The sequence below is a fragment of the Chrysochloris asiatica genome, unplaced genomic scaffold (genome assembly GCF_000296735.1).
Source record: "Chrysochloris asiatica unplaced genomic scaffold, ChrAsi1.0 scaffold00067, whole genome shotgun sequence".
NCBI lineage: Eukaryota > Metazoa > Chordata > Mammalia > Afrosoricida > Chrysochloridae > Chrysochloris > Chrysochloris asiatica.
In genome coordinates, this window is record NW_006408585.1 from 14,752,939 (window position 1) to 14,773,313 (window position 20,375).

At 38.8% G+C, this 20,375-nt stretch overlaps 1 protein-coding gene across 1 annotated transcript in view; it reads left to right on the forward strand.

The window, feature by feature from the left end:
- GCH1 (GTP cyclohydrolase 1) overlaps positions 1-20,375 on the forward strand; it is an 84,392-nt gene that overhangs the window by 59,160 nt on the left and 4,857 nt on the right. The window contains exons 2-3 of the mRNA XM_006864622.1: positions 3,913-4,022; positions 7,003-7,058. Of these exons, the coding sequence (XP_006864684.1) occupies positions 3,913-4,022; positions 7,003-7,058 (166 nt within the window). The remainder of the gene's footprint in view (positions 1-3,912; positions 4,023-7,002; positions 7,059-20,375) is intronic.

Below are 20,375 nucleotides of genomic sequence, written 5' to 3' on the forward strand. Positions count from 1 at the left end.
TGGCAACTGTGGTGAGGTTGGCCCAGGATCAGGCAGTGTTTCATTCTGCTGTGTATAGGTCTCTATGGGTCGGTACCGACTTGATGGAACCTAACAAGTACAACAACTCCTTTATTTGAATGTTCCAGTGGATGAATGTTATACTTTCGCTTTTTAAAAATTATTGTTATTATTAAATAATTTTAGACTTATGAAAGAATTACCAAGACAGTACTCTTTTCGTATAGATTTCTTCCAGCTCCCCTAATGCTATCTCAAAAAATTATAATTCTCAAAATTTAAGAAATTAACATTGGTACAATACTATTAACTACCCTTTAAATTTTATCTGGATTGTGGGCTTTTCATTAAATTTGTTATATATCTCTTCCGATTTGAGACAGTTCTGTGGTCTTTCCACATTTTTCATGACCTTGATGCTTTAGAAGCGTACTTGTTAAGTGGTTGTTGACTGTGTTTCAGTTGGTCTTGTCTTATGACTAGATGTGGTTATAGATTGTAGGGAAGAATACCACTGAGATGATGTACCAGTCTCATTGTAGCACCAAGAGCTACATGATAATCTGTCTTATTGCAGGTGATGCTAAGCTTGGTCTCTTGGTTAAGTGAGAATCGGCTAGATTTCTCCATTGTAAAGTTACTATGTTTTCCTTTCTGTACTCCATTTTTAGATGTAAATTGTTAAGTGCCGTCGAGTTGGTTCTGGCTCTTACAACCCAGTACAGGATTTCCAGGGAGCAGCTGGTAAAGTTTGAACCGCTGACCTTGTGGTTCAAACCGACCTTTGGCTCAGTGCTTTATCCCATGGCACCTGCTTCTTAAATTCATATGTTTATCAGTGTGCGCGGGACACAAAGCTTAGTAACTCCCTCTTCAAAATAATAACAACTCCCTGAGTCTTCAAAATAATTGCAATAACAGCAAACATGTAATAGCAGCATCTGCCACTTACTCTTCTATGTTGTTGTTTAGTGTTGTCAACTCATAGCGACTCCGTATATGGTTTCCAAGGAGCAGCTGGTGGGTTCGAACCACTGACTTTGTGGTTAGCAGTCCAATTCTTATCCCACAGCGCTGTGCCAGGGTAGATTTAAACACCTATGAATTGACTTCTTTAGTCCTCATGCTACCGCTGTAAAGCAGGCACTTGGTTCATGCCTATTTTGAAGCCAAAGAGATTGAGGTGCAGTGTGACTTGCCCCCAAGCTCCAACAGCTAGTAAGTGATGGAGCCAGATCCTAATTTAACACTTCAAGGGCCAGCTGTTAACAAGTCGTATGGTTGTTTTCATAGTTTAGGGTAGGGTGCTCTCATTATTGGCCAGAGAAGACAGATGAATATGCCTCCTACATTTGATGGTTCCCTCTTAATAAAAGTTAACAAAACAAAAACCTTCCATGAAGATTTATTGTGTGACTGCAGATTTTAATAAACTAATATAACAATAACATTACATTCATATCTTGGAGAAAAGTCCAGAATACTTTGGGAGCACCAAGGATATACTTGTAGACTGCTTAAAAAATACGGCAGGATGTTAGGGCAGAGTATTCAGACTGGAAGCTGCTTTAGGAGAAGGAGTGTATACGTACAGAACAGCGCTGAGCTGTTTCCTCCCTGGATTTTATCAGCTCCTTCTCTCAGTCGTATCTGTGCTCCTCTATGTGTCTAAGCCTCACACGATTACCTCAGAAGGCTGATAACTTTCCTACTACGCAGTCATATGTGTCTTTGAATAGCCTGACTCAGGTCAAATGATGACTCAGTATATGTGAATCCCTATTCTCGTAGCAACAGAGCCACTGAAGAGCAGGCAGTGTGGGTGGACATTTGTACATCTTCCCTGTGACTCACTCGACAGCCTACCTTTCAGAGGGAAGTAGGTGTAGGCGGCTGCAAAGCTCTATTTAATTTTTTCCTTTTCATGTCTCATCAGACTCTGCGGATTGGGTATCCCCAAATCTTTGAAATCACACACTTAGAGATCTTGACTATATCCCATGTGTCAAGCTGTCAAGGCATCGGTGCAGTTTCAGTAAACAAAACCTTTATATTTTTAAAAAATCATTGTATTTTATCATTTAATGTTTTATTGTGATAAAATACACATAATAAAACAGTTGTCATTGTAACCATTTTTGCATGCAATCAGTGACATTAACTGCATTCACCATGTTGCTCAACTAGCATTACTATCCATTTCCTTTTTTTTTTTTCATTAATTTTAACAGCGACTCAGTGAACTACCCCCTTTCCTCCACTCACCCATTCCTAGTAACTACTGATAAACTTTGGTTTGTGTAAATGGAATCATACAGTATTTGTCCACTGGTGTCTGACTTATTTCACTTAGTATAATGTTTTTAAGGTTCATTCATGTATCAGAACTTAATTCTTCTCTGTGGCTGAATAGTATTTCATTGTATGTATATACCACATTTTGTTTATTCATTTGTTTGATGGAGACTTGGACTATTTGTACTTTTTGGCTATTGTGAATATTACTGTAATGAACAATTCTTTGGGTATATATATACCTACGAGTGAAGTCCTGGTGTGTAGCACTGTAGGATAAGCACTGGACTGCTAACCACAAGGTTAGTGGTGCAAACCTACCAGCTGTTCCTTTGAAACCCTATACAGGGTCGCCATGAGTCAGAACCCGACTTGAAGACACTTAACAACAACCTAGTTGTGGAATTGCTGGATTATGTAGTAATTCTATGTTCAACTTTTTGAGGAACCACCCAACTGTTTTCCAACAATATAAGGGGGCTTCAAAAAGCTCAATTGAAAAATTCTGTTATCTTTTAGTTCCATTTTCCCTTGAGCATTTTGAAGTCCCCTTGTAGGTAAGGGTTTCCTTTTCTCCACTTCCTCACCAATATTGTTTTTCCTGTTTCTGATAATAGTCATTCTTGTGGTTTTGAATTACATTTCGCTATGAGTCAGAACTGACTTGACAGCACTTAACAACAACATTGAGTATCTTCTTATGTGCTTATTGGCCATTTGTACAACTTCTTTGATGAAATGTCTACTCAAGTTCTTTGACCATTTTTAAAAATTAGGTTGTTTGTCCTTTTGCTGCTGAGTTGACCAACAAAATTTGTGCTTTTCAATGTCTGTTGTATGCCTGGCCATCTGTGCCAGCATCCTCAACTTAAACAAGTCATTGCTTGTCACTAAGCGTCTACCTAGACAGGTGTATGCATAGAAACTGAAGGCTTTATCTCTCTTAGGAAGGGAGGAAGGTGACTGTTAGGAATAACATTGGTACTTGCATACAATAATGGGAAACAGAAGAGTAGGAAATGATTGTCACTGCTTGTCACTAAGCGTCTACCTAGACAGGTATGTACATAGAAACTGAAGGCTTTATCTCTCTTAGGAAGGGAGGAAGGTGACTGTTAGGAATAACATTGGTACTTGCATACAATAATGGGAAACAGAAGAGTAGGAAATGATGTGAGGAGGTCAAGTTTACAGGTGTCTGTATCTACTCTCAAAAGTAAGATTCGATTTTTTCTCAGGTTTTCCTGCACATCCATAGTATAAGAAAATCTAAAGAAGTGGCCCATTTTCTACTACACAGAAATAATCACGGTTTGATTTTGGCAGAATCAATCTATCAGTCAGTCTCTCTTTCATACTACAAATACATTTATAATCCTTCATTTTCACAAAACACTGTATTATAAGGATTTCCCTCATTGTTTAAAGAGAACACCTATGCTAATCTGAAACGAGAAAAAAATAACTTGTTTTAATTTGTGCTTCTTTAATAGTTGAGTGAGGATTAGCATTCTTTCATATGGTGATTGTCTATTTATATTTATTCCTAGAGATTGTTAGCTTTCCTGCTGTGCATCTCTCTGTAAAGTTGGTATTAAAGCAAGCCTCTGCTTTCAGATGTCTTAAACGATGCTATATTTGATGAAGATCATGATGAGATGGTGATTGTGAAAGACATAGACATGTTTTCTATGTGTGAACATCATCTTGTTCCGTTCATTGGAAAGGTAAGATTTTCTTTTTTGTTGTTGTTTCTTATCAGTTTTTGAAAGCATAATGAGAGCTTTAAAAATTAGTATAATTATCTTTAAAATAGCTGCTAATTCCCAATATTCTTGCTATTTAGAGTTAAATATATATAAATGAGACAACCTGACTAATCTGGTTTGAATTAAACAGAACAAAGTAGCAGAAGGTCCTCAGGGAAAGGTTTTCATATTAAATATCATGTTGATATGTTAAAATAATAAGGTTAACATGGCATTTTTTAGGTTAGTTACTTCAGGCTCTGAAAACCTTTTTCTTTGTTTGGCTGAATAATGTTTGAATCAAAATAATACCTACATATAGCGTGGCCTACTCAGTAATGATTTTCATAATTTCTTGTGGCACAGATTGTATATTAGGGCATTCAACTTATTTTCAGCCCTTTCTATAGTAGCAAAAATGACTTAAATGCTAACTTGATAATGTTTTCTAGTTTGTTGTAATTAAACATATCTTTTAGAACATGTAGGTTTAGGACAAAGAATTGCTAACTGCCTCCTTCCTCAAGTATCATAATTTTATTTTGTTTCTACTTTAAAAAATAATTTTCAAGCAGAAGACTTACAAGAAGTCGTGTTATGGTATACCAGTTGATCTTGATGTTCCTAAGACCATGGTCCTAGCCTCCAGCCCTCATGACTTCTTCCCTCAAGGTGTTTGGTTATGTCCATGATGCTTTTTAACAACCATGTCCCCTGTATTTGTTGTTGTTAAGTGCCGTAGAGTCGGTTCTGACTCATAGCGACCTTGAGTAGGGTTTCCAAAGAGAGACTGAGCAGTGTATAAGCTACAGCACTGTATTAGGACTCCTTGCCCCCTGTATGCTCTACTCCATTCATGGATGTATTTGCAGCAAAGGTCAATACACCTGCACACGTATCTCACGTCAGACCTCTATATTCCCGGGTATAGTCCCACTCTCCCTCCCACGCCCTTTCAGTCTGCGTGCCTGTCCAGGTAGATGTATATCTCTGAGGACAAAGCTCAGGAAGACTAGGAAAGGAGGAGGAAGGGAGCAGAAATCACAGCAGGTGAGATCAGTGATGGTATTGTCCTGTAGAGTGTGTCACTTCTGGATTTTTCCCATTGCATTCATGGTGTAAGTCATTCCTGTAACCCCTGGATGTCAGTCAGCTGGATGAGATCTAGAAGCTTTGTTGCTAATAAGGATGCTGTGGAGTTCCTGTGCCACCACATCCTGTTACCAGCCCCTACAGCTCATCCTATCGGAAGTGTTAGTGATACTGAAGCTGGGACAGCAGGGCTCAGGATTTTCAAGAAAGAAGGAACTTTTCAGTTTATCTCGGCCTTATATTTATGGTTGAGAAAATTAGGCCCAGAAAGCCTATGACTTGTCCAAAGGATTGTTGTTAAGTGCCATCAAATTGGTTCCAAAGGACAGAGGGAGAAATTAGTGATCTCTAACTGGAAGAGTCCTGGTGTTGTGCTGTGGGCTAATGCTCTAGATTGCAAAGTCAGTTTGATCCATAAGGTTGGCAGTTCAAGCTCACCAGCCTCTCCTTAGAAACCCTATACAGGGTTGCTGTGGGTCAGAACCGACTCAACGGCTCTCACTTAACAACAACTGCGGCTGGACTCCAGGAACCTGGTCCTGGACTTAGCCTCTCACCATTAGAGTCTATGCTATGATGATCTGTTTTTGTTCTTGCTAGCTTACTTTTTAAAATATATTGCTTATTGATGATTTTCTAAAATGGACACTAAGATGACTTAATTTGTTAAAGTAGACCATAACTAGTACAAACAATAAACACGTTATTGTTGTTGTTAAGTGCCATTGAGTTGGTTCTGACTCACAGCCACCCTGTGTAAGGTTTCCAAGTAGCGTGTGGTGAGTTTGAACCACTGACCTTGTAGATCGGACTCCAAACAAATTATAGCCCTGCATATAAGTATAAAGATTTCAGGTGCCACAGAAGTCTTTGGTTCTATGGGAAAGTTTTAATGCTCTCATTTTTTAAAATTTGAAATATTCAACTTTCAGGTGTTACTTTATTTTCTGCTGCTGACTGGCAGAATGTTGAAGTGAGGTTCTCAAGCTTGTAAATCTTACTAAAGGAGTAAGATTACTGCTGACTACTAGAGCAGTTGCGAAAGTGTATAGTAAATATGACATGAACAATTGAAACAAATGTGGGAAAACCATGATGCAATTGAGTGGATTTGATATTGGGCTATTGAATCACCTACAAATGATAATTTACCTTATTAACCTATTTAGGGAACAAAACTTAATACTTTCCTTAAAAAGAGGTAACATTTACCTATTAAATGTTAATTGATACTTTTAAGTATTATAGAAATGGCTTTGTTTTATAGTAGGTCCTGTATGAACTTAATTCAGAGGATCTAGCTTTTGTTGGATCATGGTGGTAGCTGTCAGGAATAGAGGGTTCACTAGCAGCTTAGAAATAGGACAACCAAGTGTGACAAAGGGCAGGGAGGCCTTCTGTGCCACAGGACTCTGTGGCGGGGCTTTTAAGGCCATTGTGATGGGTAGACTAGCAATATTTATATCTATCATTTCTGCCCTTCAAATGAGGCTCTCCTGGATACATTACAATGTTGCTATAGGATCATTTGCATTTTCTTGACTATTTCCCCTTAATAGAAAAAAGAATTTCAGATTTGTACCAAGAGTAGCATCACCAGGTAATATCATGACATGTTTTAAATTCATCATTTGATTAATAAACTCATGCCCACATATTTCCCTTTTTCTTCATTCATGTAATTAGAAAAAATGCTTAGATACATGTATAATTTTATAAATCTTAAAGTGTCAAGATGTTTTAAATATACATTTTCATTGTGATGAATTATATACAAGTGTTCCATGTTATTCCTGTGTTTCCTTATTCTGCCATCAAAAGAATATCGCGTTTTCACCTAGCTCCTGATTTCTCTCTCTTCTCTAAGGTCCATATTGGCTATCTTCCTAACAAGCAAGTCCTTGGCCTCAGTAAGCTTGCAAGGTAAGTATGACTGCACTGACTAGGAAAATAGGTTTATAGGACCTGGTAAGAATATCATTAGGATTTCTCTTTTCATTAGTATGGATCAAACTGGGAAGTCACATTGCTACTTCAAATATATAGACATAGAAGCAGAAGACTTAGGGCCTGAAACATAAATGTCCTTTTTGTCTCACTATCCTGTTGCCTGCCTCCACGCCCACCTCCCACCCCTTCTTCCATGACACAGTCTTGTAGTCTTAGTGCACATCTTTCTCTGCAGAGCCTTCCCTGACTGAAGAGAACTCAAGGTTACAGTTCGCCCAGTCTTCTTTTTAAGGGTAGTTAGTTAGCTAATCACTGAAGAATGCTATCATGTTTGCTAAGGTGGAGGGTCAGTGAAAAAGAGGAAGACCCCCAGCGAGATGAATTGACAAAGTGGCAGCATCAATAGGCTCAAGCGTGGTGACAATTGTGAGGTTGGCCCAGGAGCAGGCAGTGTTTCGTTCTGTTGGGCATAGGGTTGCTATGAGTTGGTACTGACTCGATGGCATCTAACAACAACAACAACAACAACAGGGAGCTCAAGGAGTCCTGGTGTGGTGCTGTGGGTTAATGCGCCAGACTACAATGCTGTTTGAACTGCAAGGTCCGCAGTTCAAGCTCTCCAGCTGCTCCTATACAGGGTTGGAAACCCTATACAGGGTTGCTATGGGTCGGAATGGATTCGACAGCACTTCACAACAACAACAGTTAGCTAATAGTGAAAGTCCTGGTGTGGCACTGTAGGATAAGCATTGGACCGCAAGCTCGATTTAAACCTTAAGGTCGGCAGTGCAAAGTTGTTTCAGAAACTCTATAAAGGTCACTATAAGTCAGAACCTACTCAACAGTGCCTAACAACAACAATAGCTGATAGTGAGGGGTGGGGGTTGGAATCATGGGAAGGAGTCTTCAGTGTTGGCAGGGACCTCCATTGGGTTCCTGTAGGCATCTCTCTAGCCCTGTAGGCCTGGTCAGTGAATGTCTGGGTTCTTTGCCTCTGCAGACACGTTGGCTTTTCTCAGCTCTACTCCAAAGCAAGGTTTTCGCTCCTCTCTCCTGTTTCTCTCTTTTCTGCTACAAGCTTCTTTTCCATTCTCTATTATGCCTTCAATTTTTTTCTTTTCTATAATTTCTATATTGGTTTAAGGAAGGAGAGGTGATATGCATATGTAATCACTTACATTTACCTAGAAACCAACTTGGGGATCAGTGTTTATATAATCCTGGTCAACATCCCCCACCCAAGATTTTATTGCGTATAATTTCTTTGTATGACCCTGTAGGGGAAGCACTTGACTGCTAATTGCAAAGCGTTGGTTCAAACCCACCAACCGCTCCTCAGAAACCCTATACAGGGTCGCTATAAGTCAGAACCAACTCAATGGTATTTACCAACTCTTTCTTTGTATATATTTAGTTTGTTTTTGTTGTTAATTTCTTTGTATAGATTTAGTATGTCTTCGAAGATTGGAAAGTATTGGTTGAGGTGTGTGTGTATATGTGTGTGCATGTGTTGAGAGAGAACAAAATGAAGGGACAGGCACTGGATTACAGTCAAGGGTCCCCCTACCCTTTCTTTAAATAAATCATGCTAAATTTGAATAACTTGATTGAGATTATAGTGATTAGACTGAAATAGGAACAAATTAATCTTTGTGACCAACTGGCTATTCTTTGGTTCTGATGTGGTCCTGCGCCCCTCCACGTATACACTGAGATTCAGCATGATTCTGAAAATAGTGGTCCAGATTCTTTTCAGTTCTCTGCTGGAATCTCAACAATATGGCAATCTGACCTCTAAGAATTGAGGAGGAAGTGAATAGAAGAGAGAAATTCAACTTTCCTGGTTCCCATCCTCATTCCTGTCTAGCACCTTCACCACCAGACAGGGCTATGTGGCACCATGAAAGGTTGATATTATTTTGTGGCTGTATTTGCAGTACTGGTGTCTCTCAGTGATCCTTACCCAGTGGCAGTGCCAAAGTGTGGCTGAGAAAAGGGTAGTGGTGGTGGAGGGGTCATTAATCCTGCTGGAATTTCTATTACCATCTCCTTCCCCAACAATTTACTCCCAAATAATCACAGTCTAGTTCATAGTTTTCATATCAACTGTGAATAAATGTTTTCACTAAAATATATTTTTCTTGCTGTTTGTTAACATACATCCTGAGTAAAACCAGGATGCATGTTAACAAACAGTAAGAATAAGTTTGCTTACTTTGCAAACAGCTTTAGGCCTAGTCTTGTGGTGCTCCCCTTTCTCGCAAGATTGCCAACCCTTTGCTTTCCTCATGTTGACTCTGGCGCTGCTGATGTCTGTGACAGACTGTCCATATGTGAAAGGTGTATTGGATAGTTTCCATGCTATAAAGAAGCTTGGCCTTAATGTAAAACCCTTCTCTAGAAGACCACAGAGTTCCTGGGTGGCACAAGTAATTAAGTGCTCACCTGCTGAGAGCTTGGCAGTTCACAGAGGCTCTCAGGAGGGAAACCTGAACAAACTAGCCATTAAAAATCCTATAGAAAAACCCTACAGTTAGTTCTGTGGCATACATGGGGTCACTATGAATTGGAATCAATGCCATAGCACCTTTTTATGTGTGTGCATGTGTGTGTGTAGAAGACTATGTTGTGTATACAATGGGTAAGGCTTTATGGGAAATGGATTGTAGAATATTCCAGTGATATCATGAAATAATTACTTTCGAGTGGAAGCATATACTTTTTGCCTTGAAGAAACAAAAGATTTCAAATAATTAAGCTTTTATGAAACAATACAAAGGATTTGATTATTGGGTTGGGAATTTGTCCTTTCACTAATAGGATTAAAACTTAAAACAAAAATGAACCAGTAAGCCAAAGAACTAGGTGTATGTCAGATAATTTGTTTAAAAAAAAAAAAAGAAGAAGAAAGGATCTATTAAATGAAGGAAGAATATTTAGCGGGCAAAGAGAAGAAATAAAAGCTGAACGTCTTGGCAAAACTTCAGTGTTCATTTTAATCTTGTATGTGAAGTTTGCTATATGCTTGACTTTAAATGAATGACCTTTCAGTGCCAGTGAAGTCAAATATCAAACAGCAGAGCTTTAAGCAACAAGAAAATGCCAGAAGTGAGTTGATCTGTTTTAACTTAGTAGAATTCTAGAGTAAAGCTAGCTTGAGTAGAAATTCCTTTTGTTGTTGAAAATCCATTTAACATGTATTGGTTTTCTTGCCTTAGAATAATGGAGCGAACATAATTAAATCTGGAATTTAGAATTGTAGAGCCTTGGGGAAGCCACAGTTAAGCTCCTTATTGAGCACCTACTGTGAAAGGGCACTCTGCCAGCTCCTCTGTCACCTCCAAAGAAGTAGGGCACAGCTGCTGCCCTCGGGGAGCCACCGCACAAGCAGCCAATGAGTGCTGGTTGGGAGCTCCCAGTTAAGAGGAGCCAAGATGGCTGCCACCTGACAGAGTTAAAGAGACCTACAGGTGGTGGGGGTAAGCAGAATTCTGAATGGTTGGGAAAGCCTCTCTGTTGTTGTTTTGTGCTATTGCATACATTCTGCCTTATAGTGACCCTGTAGACAGCGTCGAACTGCCCCACTAGGGTTTTCTAAGCTGTAGTCTTCACAGACATATGTTGTCAGGCCTTTTCTTCCTCTGAACAGTTAGCGTGTTTAAACCTTTGACCTTTCCGTGGTTCCCATCTGAGCGCATAACTTTTGCACCACATGGCTGTTCTGAGTATAATTAATGCATTGTTGTTAAGTGCTGTTGAATTGGTTCTGATCCATAGCGACCCTATATAAGGTTTCCAAGGAGCACCTAGCAAGTTTGAACCTCCATTCTTGTGGTTAGCAGTTCAGTGCTTATCCTACAGTACCACACCTTTGCATAAACACAGGTAAATAAGTAGATAGGAGCAAGGAGGCATATTTAGTGGATAGGGACTAGACTGAATGATGGGAAAAAGAGATTTAGCCAGGGGAGACTGGGAGATAGTAAGGAAGGTGGGCATTGACCACACAGGAAACAGAGACCCAACCCTGTCTATTATAATAGTATTCTTATCAACTATAACGGAGTCCTGGTATGGCACTGTGGGATAATGCGCTGGACTGCAAGGTCACTTTTAACTGCAAGGTCGGAGGTTCAAGGTCATCAGGTTCTCCTTGGAAATCCTATACAGGGTCACTGTGAGTCAGAACCAACTCAACGACACTTAACAACAACAATAATTCTTATCAGTTAAATTTCAAATACTAATGGATGATGAAGTAAGGGTTCTTCTTTCCTATTTTCAAAACTTTCCAAAGTTACAGCTGGAGATTTTTTACATTGTCATCCTGGAAAATGTATGCAAACACAAACATACAGCTTTTTAAAACTAGCAAAACAAACATATGGGAGAGCCAGTGTTTCTTTCTTTTCTTTTTTTTTTTTTCTGTTTTGTATTTGCCTTAATTAAAAATACTCTGCAACTCTTTCCACACCTTTCATTTCAAAAACTCCAAGTTCATTTTAATAACAACATAGTATTTTATTCATTTGCATAATTAACAAACCAATCTTTGGTAAAGATAAGTTTACTCCCTTTTTGAGACTGTTGCCAAAAAGGAAAAAATAAAATACTTGGGTGACTATATATTTTTACATATTATCTGCATATTTTATCTCGCCTGTAAAATAAATCCATAGCATAGAACATGGTGGGTTAAGGGTAGATACATTTTTGGTGTCACCCAGTTGCCCTCTGATGCGTATTAACAGCTAGTGTGTGTCACCACACTGAATTTAATCACATTTCTAATCTTTGCTGAACTGATCAATGAAGAATGTTATTTATTATTTTAAATTGCATTTATTTAATAGAATGAGATTTGGCCCTTATTAGAAAATGCCGGTTCCCAGACTTTGTTAATTTTCTCATTGGATTATTTGTCTTTGCAATCACAAATGAACTTTTCTAGCCTCATGTTTCTATTGAAATCATTGCTGTATCTGTAGTATAGTTTGGGGATGGACCCCACTGACTTTCTGTAGCTCCCACTACCAGGTTATCAGGCTGCCTTCTTGCTCTTCTTGCTGCTACTCTGCTGGTCTGCCTTCTGGGGTATCTGTGAGCCGCCTAACCCCCCCTCCTTGCCTCTAATCTCCAAATGAGGCCCCGTGCTAATAGGGTGTTTTCTTTTAAATTATGGATCTGATCATGCTGCTCCTTCTGTCTTACAAAGTCTAAGGATAAAGTGCAGACGCCTTACTTTTGCAGGCAAGTCCACTGATCTGGCCCCATGGGTTCCTGTTCATCCCATGCTCTTTGCTGTAGCCATACTCGAGAATTTGCAGCCTGGGTTTGTCAGATCTAGTCGCGTTAATAAGAATTCAGCAAAAATACTTTTAACATTTTCAGGGGTTAAATGATACCATTCTTGGGTTCTTCCTGAAAAAGTGTCACCAGATTACTTTTCTGACTGTCAGACAGAAGAAAGAGGAAAGAAAGAATGCTATATAAAGTAAAAGAACAAACAGAGGACCTGGTACAGACTTGATGATATAAGATCAACAAATGAACTCTTTAAAGTTGTTAAAACCAGTATACAATGAGTACATTGTATGTACATGGCCCGTTTATATTTACAAAGAAAAAAAATCACAAAGCCAGGAAGAAGAAGCACAGTAAAACTTCTTAAAGGAGACAGTTTGGGTTCTTTTAGTTGAGGAAATTTGTGTAATAAAGCATCATGAATCTTTGTCACATTGATTTAAAATAGAAAATTTTAAATCTGAAATACATAAACTGACAAACCTGAAAGAAACGAGTGGGGAGCCTAATCACCTCTCAATCTTTGAATGCAATGAGCAAAAAGTCAATGGGGAGAGCAATCAAATATTGGCCCAAAGACAAGCTTAATTAAAAAAAAGAAGTTGAACAGGCTACATTGTCATTAAAAAAAAAAAAAAAAAGAACCTTAACATAAAATGATTAAATAAAATCATCTACAAGTTTAAAAAGTCTTTAAAATTTTTTTACATAGTAGAAAACATCACAGTGCAAACACTGTATATCAGTGTATAAATCCAAAGTATAGAATTGTATTTTGGAGGTAAATTTAAGCCACCTTGGCTTTCATTATTAAATGGTTGGTTGGTGGTTACATGCCATGGAGTCGGTTTCGACTCATAGCGACCCTGTGTAGAGTTTCCAAGGTTGTAACTCTTTACAGGAGCAGAAAACCTTATATTTCTCCCATGGAACAGCTGGTAGTTTTGAACTGCTGACAATGAGATTAGCTGCAGGACTTGTAACTATTAAGCTATCTGTGCACCTTCACTATTAAATAAGAAATACAAAAAATTAAGCATTTAGTTTTTTAACAAACAAAAAAAAGTTGTACAGCAAGTTTAATAGAACAACAAGAAAGAATTATGACATCAATATTTGAGTTTTTGAGTAGTGCTTTGGGGGTCTTAAAGTTTGCTTGTGGCCATCTAAGATGTTTTCTGCTCCTCTGGAACAAAAGAGAAGAAACTAGTCTATAGGACAGAGAGTCTACATGACCCATGGCTTTATCTACCTTGAGACCAGAGGAATTAGATGGGGCCCGGCTACCGCTACTGACCATTCTGACTAGGGACACAATAGAAGGTCTTGAATAAAATGGAAGATAAATGTGGAACAGAACCTCAAATCCCTCAAATAAAACAAAGTAAAAACCCAAAGCAAACCTACTGGACTACTTAAGAGTGGAGGATTCCCAATACTAACTGCCCTAAGAGTCTTCAGACCTTGAACTAAAACTAACCCCTGAGGTCTCCTTGTAGATCCATAGTAACATCAGTAAGTACTATGCTACTTTCAGAATATAGTATATTTAAGAGTATAGAAAAACCTTGGAAAGCTTTGAACTCTCTTGAAACTCCCTGCTGAGAATTTACATTTTTACCCCAGACATACAGAATCAGAATCTTCATCTTAACAAGATCCCCATGTGATACATTGTAGATTCTTTGAAATGCTGGTTCTGATCAGTATCTCTGAGGTAGAAAGACAAATTCACAGCAGGGGCTTAGGCAGGAATGAACTGTTTCAAAGCCCTGGTTCCTTTAAAAAAAATCACATATGAAACACTTTAAAAAAAAAGATGAGAATGTTTAAGGAGAAAGGGAAACTAAGTTAATGGGAACAGAACAAACAGGATGATCATGTATTATGAAGAATGTAACTGAACAACTTGTGTAGGAATTGTTGAAATGAGAACCTAAGCATCTGTGTAAATCTTCACTGAAAAGACAATAAAATATTGTTTTAAATAAAAAATTTAAAAGACACGAAAATATTGAAAGTAATAGAAATCACAAATTACAAAAGTTGAAAATCCTGTATCATAGATTGCCAGGAAGTCTAACTGGATGAAGGTAATAATACTAATGTCTAGGAATGAAAGGGTATATAACTGAAAAATATGCTTTAAAAACAAAACATTTTAAAAAATAAGTTTTTAAAGGTGGGTGGAGGGAGAGAATGGACCAAAAATTAGAATACCTGTAATAAACTCACAACCATTCAAAAAGTAAAATTAATATGGATGGAGAGGAGAGAAGGGCATTGAGCCAGTCAATTTTATAGGTATTCTTCAGACCCTAAGGAGACTACTAATTCCTATATCGTTTAGGTAATTTAATAATATAGAAAAATCTTGGAAAGCTACACTATTAATTTGATGAAGCTTTCTATCCCTGAAAACAAAGGCTGACAAAGCTAGTGTTTAACAAATTAGACACAGTTCTCAGTTGTGAATATAGTCGTAAAAACACTAAATGATAAAAACCCCATCCTAACAAATGAGTACAAGTACTGTTTTCATCATGACCCAGGGAAGTTTCTTCCAAGAATACAAGAGTGATTTAGATGAAAGTTTATGACAGCTGTTAAATTGTAGGCTTATATGGAACAGCATTATGCTTTCTTGAAAATTATAAACAAACAACAAAGTCACTGCCAGAGTCAGTTCTGACTCATGTTGTTATTGTTAGATGCCATCAAGTTGGTTCTGACTCACAGCGACCCTGTATAAAACAGAATGAAACAAGGAAAGAGTGCGTGGCCCCGCGCCATCTTCATAATTGCTGGTGTGTTTCAGCCCACTGTTACTGCCACTGTGTCAGTCCATTTCCTTGTGGGTACAGCATACGAAGATAAAAATGTGTGTGCACCTTTTACACCCTAGTGGAAAACAAAAGGCAATTCCAGTGAGACGCCTATGGAATTAGTCAACACTGGAGGGAAGGTGTGACCCTGGCCTCCCAGCCTCACCTTAATTTAGAAAACCTAATGTGATCATTAAGTTTAAAATGACTTAAGTAGATAATCCTTCCAGGCACCTAGTAGATACAAGTTCATGTTCTCTGAAAAGATGTGTACTTCATTTCCAGGCTTCAAAAAGTTTGTACAAATAAAATTCCAAGGAACACCAGCATACCAGAAGTAAAAGAAAAAAAAGGCACCATGAGTGAGAGCCAGCTGAAACATCTGGACAAAGAATGAGTATCGGAGCTGCCTGATACTGCCTGTTAAACAGTGTATTAAACAAATAAGAATATTGAAAGTTTGACATAAGAATAAGAAACTTTCAGAACTGAATCCTGCAGATTTAGAAAAGAACCAAATATAATTTATATATTGGACTCCTGGTGTGGTGCTGTAGTATAAGCACTGGACTGCTAACTGTGAAGTCGGCAGTTCAAACTCACCAAACACTCCTTGGAAATCCTGTACTGGGTTGCTGTGAGTTAGAGCTGATTCGATGGCACATAACATGTATATATAGATATAAACCCCATGTTGTTGTTAGGGTCCATCCAGTCGGTTCCGACCCATAGCGACCTTATGTACAATGGCATGAAGCACCACTCAGTTCTGTACTATCCTCATAATTGCTGTTACACTTGAACTCAGTGCTACTGCCACTGTGCCAATCCATCTTGCTGGGGGTCCCCCTCTATTTTGCTGACCCTCCACTTTACCAAGCATGATGTCCACGATTGGTCCTTCCTGATAATATGTCTGAAGTATGAGAAAAGAAGCTGGCCATCTTGGCTTCTAAAGAGCATTCTGGTTGTACTTCTTCCAATACAGATTTGTTTGTTGTTCCAGCAGTACATGGTACCTTTAAAAGTTTTCTCCAACATCATAACTCAAATGCATCAATTCTTCTATGGTCTTCCTTATTCACTGTCCAACTTTCACATGTGTATGAGGCTATTGAAAATACCATGGCTTGGGTCAGGCACACTTTGGTCCTCAAACTGACATCTTTGCTCTTGAACACTTTAAAGAGGTCCTGTACAGTAGATCTGCCTAATGCAATATATTATTGGATTTCTAATAGCAGATTCAACACAGCTGAAAATAATGACTTAACTAGAAGAACGGTATGAAAACGGTATGAAGAAATTGCTTACAATGCAGCAGAGAATGACACGTGGAAAATATGAATAAGAATTTAAGCAACATTGACAACTGAGCAGATCTAATTTACATTTGATTGGAATTTCTGGAGATAACAAGCAGAGAAGGGCTGCAACATGAGAGAAGATAGTGTCTGGAAGAAATGTAAGAACATACGAAAAATACCAGAACCAGATTCAAGAAGCCTACTGAGTCCTACCACCACTCATCTGTCAGTTTTATCTCCTTGTGGTGGATTGTGTGTGGAAATTATGCCACTGGTATATTAAATACCAGCAGGGTCACCTATGGTGAACAGGATTCAGTGGGGCTTTCAGACTAAGGCAGGCTAGGAAGGAGAGGAGAATCACTTCTGAAAGGCTAACCACTGAAAACCGTATGAATAACAACTTACCATTGTCTGATAAAGTGCCAGAAGATGAGCCTCTCAGGTTGTAAGACACTCAAAATACAATGGGGGGTGAGCTGCCGCCTCAAAATAGAGCTGCCCTTCATGGTGTGGATGGAGCAAAGCTTTCAGAATCTTCATTTGCTGATATGGCACAACTCAATATGAGAAGAAGCAGCTGCAAATATCCATTAATAATTGGACTCTGGAGTGTATAAAGTATGAATCTAGGAAAATTAGTTGTCATAAAAATGAAATGAAATGCATAAAGATTGATATTCTAGATAGTGAACTGAAATGGACTTAAATTGGCCATTTTGAATGGGACAGTCACATGGTTTACCATCCCAAGAATAACAAATTGAAGGAAAGTACAGTTCATGATCTTTCTTTAAGTACAATACTGTCTGATAGTATATCCATTTGACTATAAGGAAGACCAGTTGATATCATTATTACTCAAATATATGCATCAACCACTAAAATCAATGATGAAGAAATTGAAGAATTCTACCATGTTCCTCAATCTGAAATTGATCAAACATGCAATAATGATACATTGATTATTTCTGGTGATTGGAATGGAAAGGTGGAAACAAGGGGGAAAAATTGGTAGTTGGAAAATATGACACAGGTGATAGAAATGATGCTGGAGATTGCATGATAGAATTTTGCAAGACGAATGACTTATTCACTGCAAATACCTTTTTTCAACAGTATAAATGGCAACTATACATGTGGACCTCACCAGATGGAATACACAGGAATCAAATGGACTATATCTGTGGGAAGAAACCATGGAGAAGCTCAGTATGATCCACCAAAACAAGGCCAGGACAGACTGGAACAGACCATCAGTTAGTTGCTCATGTGCAAGTTCAGGATGAAGCTGAAGAAAAATCTATGAGAGCCAAAATATGACCTTGAGGATGTTTCACCTTCATTTAGAGACCTTCTCAAGAATAGATTGAAGGCATTAGACACTGATGACCAAAAATCAGAGGAGTTGTTGGAAAACATCAACAACACAACGTGTCTATGCCGGGAAACTTGGAAGACAGCTACCTGGCCAGATGATTGCATGAGATCCATATTGTGTCCATTCCAAAGAAAGATGACCCAGTGGAACGCAAAAATCACTGGACAGTATCATTAACATCACATGTAAGTAAAATTTTGTTGAAGATAATTAAAAAATGGTTAATGTTTTTGGCAGGCATTTGCCAGAAATTGAAGTCAGTTTCAGAAGAGAACATGGGATGAGGGATATCACTGCTGGTGTCAAATGAGAATACTAGAAAGATGTTCGCTTGTGTTTTATTGACAATGTGAAGGCATTCATCTGTGTGGGTTATACAAACTATGGGTAGCATTGCAAAAAATGGGTATTTCAGAACACTTAGTTGTGCTCATGAGAAACCTGTACATAAACCAAGAGGCAGTTGTTCGGACAGAACCAGGGGAAGTTGAGTGGTTTAAAATCAGGCAAGGTGTGCGCCAGTGTTGTATTCTTTCACCATACTTATTCAGTGTGTATGCTGAGCAAATAATCCAAGAAACTGGATTATATGAAGAAGAAGATGGCATCAAAATTGGAGAAAGCTTATTAACAACCTGTGATACTAGGCAACACAACCTTACTTGTTGGGAGTGAAGAGTACTTGAAATGCTTTACTGATGAAGATCAAAAGACTACAGCCTGCAGTATGGATTATACTTCAATATAAAGAAAACAAAAATCCTCACTACTGGATCAGTAAATAACATTGTGTTAAATGGAGCAAATTTGTTGCGCAAGACCTCTTTAAAGTGTCCAAGAGCAAAGATTCCATTTTGAAGACTAAAGTGTGCCTGACCTAAGCTCTGATATTTTTGATCTCCTCATGCATGTGAAAGTTGGACAGTGAATAAAGCAGACCATAGAAGAATCGGTGCATTTGAATTACTATATTAGAGAAGAATATTACAAGTACCATGGACTTCCAGAAGAACAAATAGATCTGTCTTAGAAGAAGCATAGTCAGAATGTTCCCCAGAAGCAAGCATGGTGAGACTTCGTCTTTTGTACTTTAGACATGTTGTCAGAAGTGTCCAGTCCCTCTCCTGGAGAAGGACATCATGCTTGTAAAGTAGAGGGTCAGCAAAAAAGTGGAACATCCTCAATGACATGGATTGATGTGGTGGCAACAAGAGTGGCCTTAAACGTAACAATTGTGAGGCTGGTGCAGGACTGGACAGTGTTTGGTTCTGTTGTGAATAGGTTAGCTATGAGTTGAACCTACTCTGCAGCACCTAATAATAACAACAGTGGATCCCAAACAGGACAAATGAAATAAAACCACCATGTAGACACAGCATAGTAAGTGGCAGAACATTGCTGGTGGCCGTGGAGTTGACCTCTAACTCATGGCACCCCACATATTAGAGTAGAACTGCTCCATAGGGATTTCTTGGCTACAGTCTTTATGGCATCAGATCACCAAAGCTTTCTAAAAACACATACTCATATATCTTAAACGAAGCCACCGAGAAAATATCAATCATGGTAATCACAATTAGACAGTAAGCTGTTTCCCCAACTGCAATATTGAGAAGCAAAAAGCAGATAAATGTTTGTGCTATCCTGGAATTCTATTCTCAACAAATTCTCTTTTTAAAATGAGGGCAACACTCCTGGTCCCAGGGATAGGGACATAGCCACAGAGGACTAGAGCGGAGAGTGAAGCATCTGGCTGATATGAAGTCAGGGGAGATGTACAAGAACACCCATTCTTGCAGATAGTACCCATTTGACCTGACTTCAGTGGCTGGATGACCAGAACTCAATAGAGAAAGAAAGAAGATGAAAAAAGAGTAATCCACTACAATTTGATGATCTTGATCTATGATTGTGGATGTAGTAGCTCAAAGGAGGGAACAAATCTTTACAGCGAGGATCATTCCCACCCCCTCGGTACACAGGGTACACAGGGATGGGCAACTTAAACATTGGCTACCCAAAATCGGGAGGCTACAAAGGCAAAAAGTAACTGGCTTACAAACTTTCAAGAGAGAATCTAGATCCAGAGGGCACAGAGGAATGTAGAATCTCTACTGAGTGGTTTCCAACCTTTCTGTACAGGGCGGGTGAAAGGAGATGGAGATAAGACTCTTCTGGTTCAGTAGTAAATGATTGCTACAGGTCTAACTGTGAGTGTTGAAAATGTAAAGGTAGACGTTTTATAACAAAAGGAGGGGAGTGGTCGATATTGCAGTCCAAGAGTGGAGGTCCCTGGGACCATTAAGGGAGAGGAGCAGAGTGCGGGACCCTGTCCAGAGAAGCAGCGATGCCAGAAATAGAGGCAGAGATGATGATGTGGAGCGATGGCGCGGCTGGGGACTCTGGACTCTGGGAGGGAGAGGGTCTGTGTGTTGATGGGGGGGGGGGGGGGCAGGCTTGCAGAGTATACCCT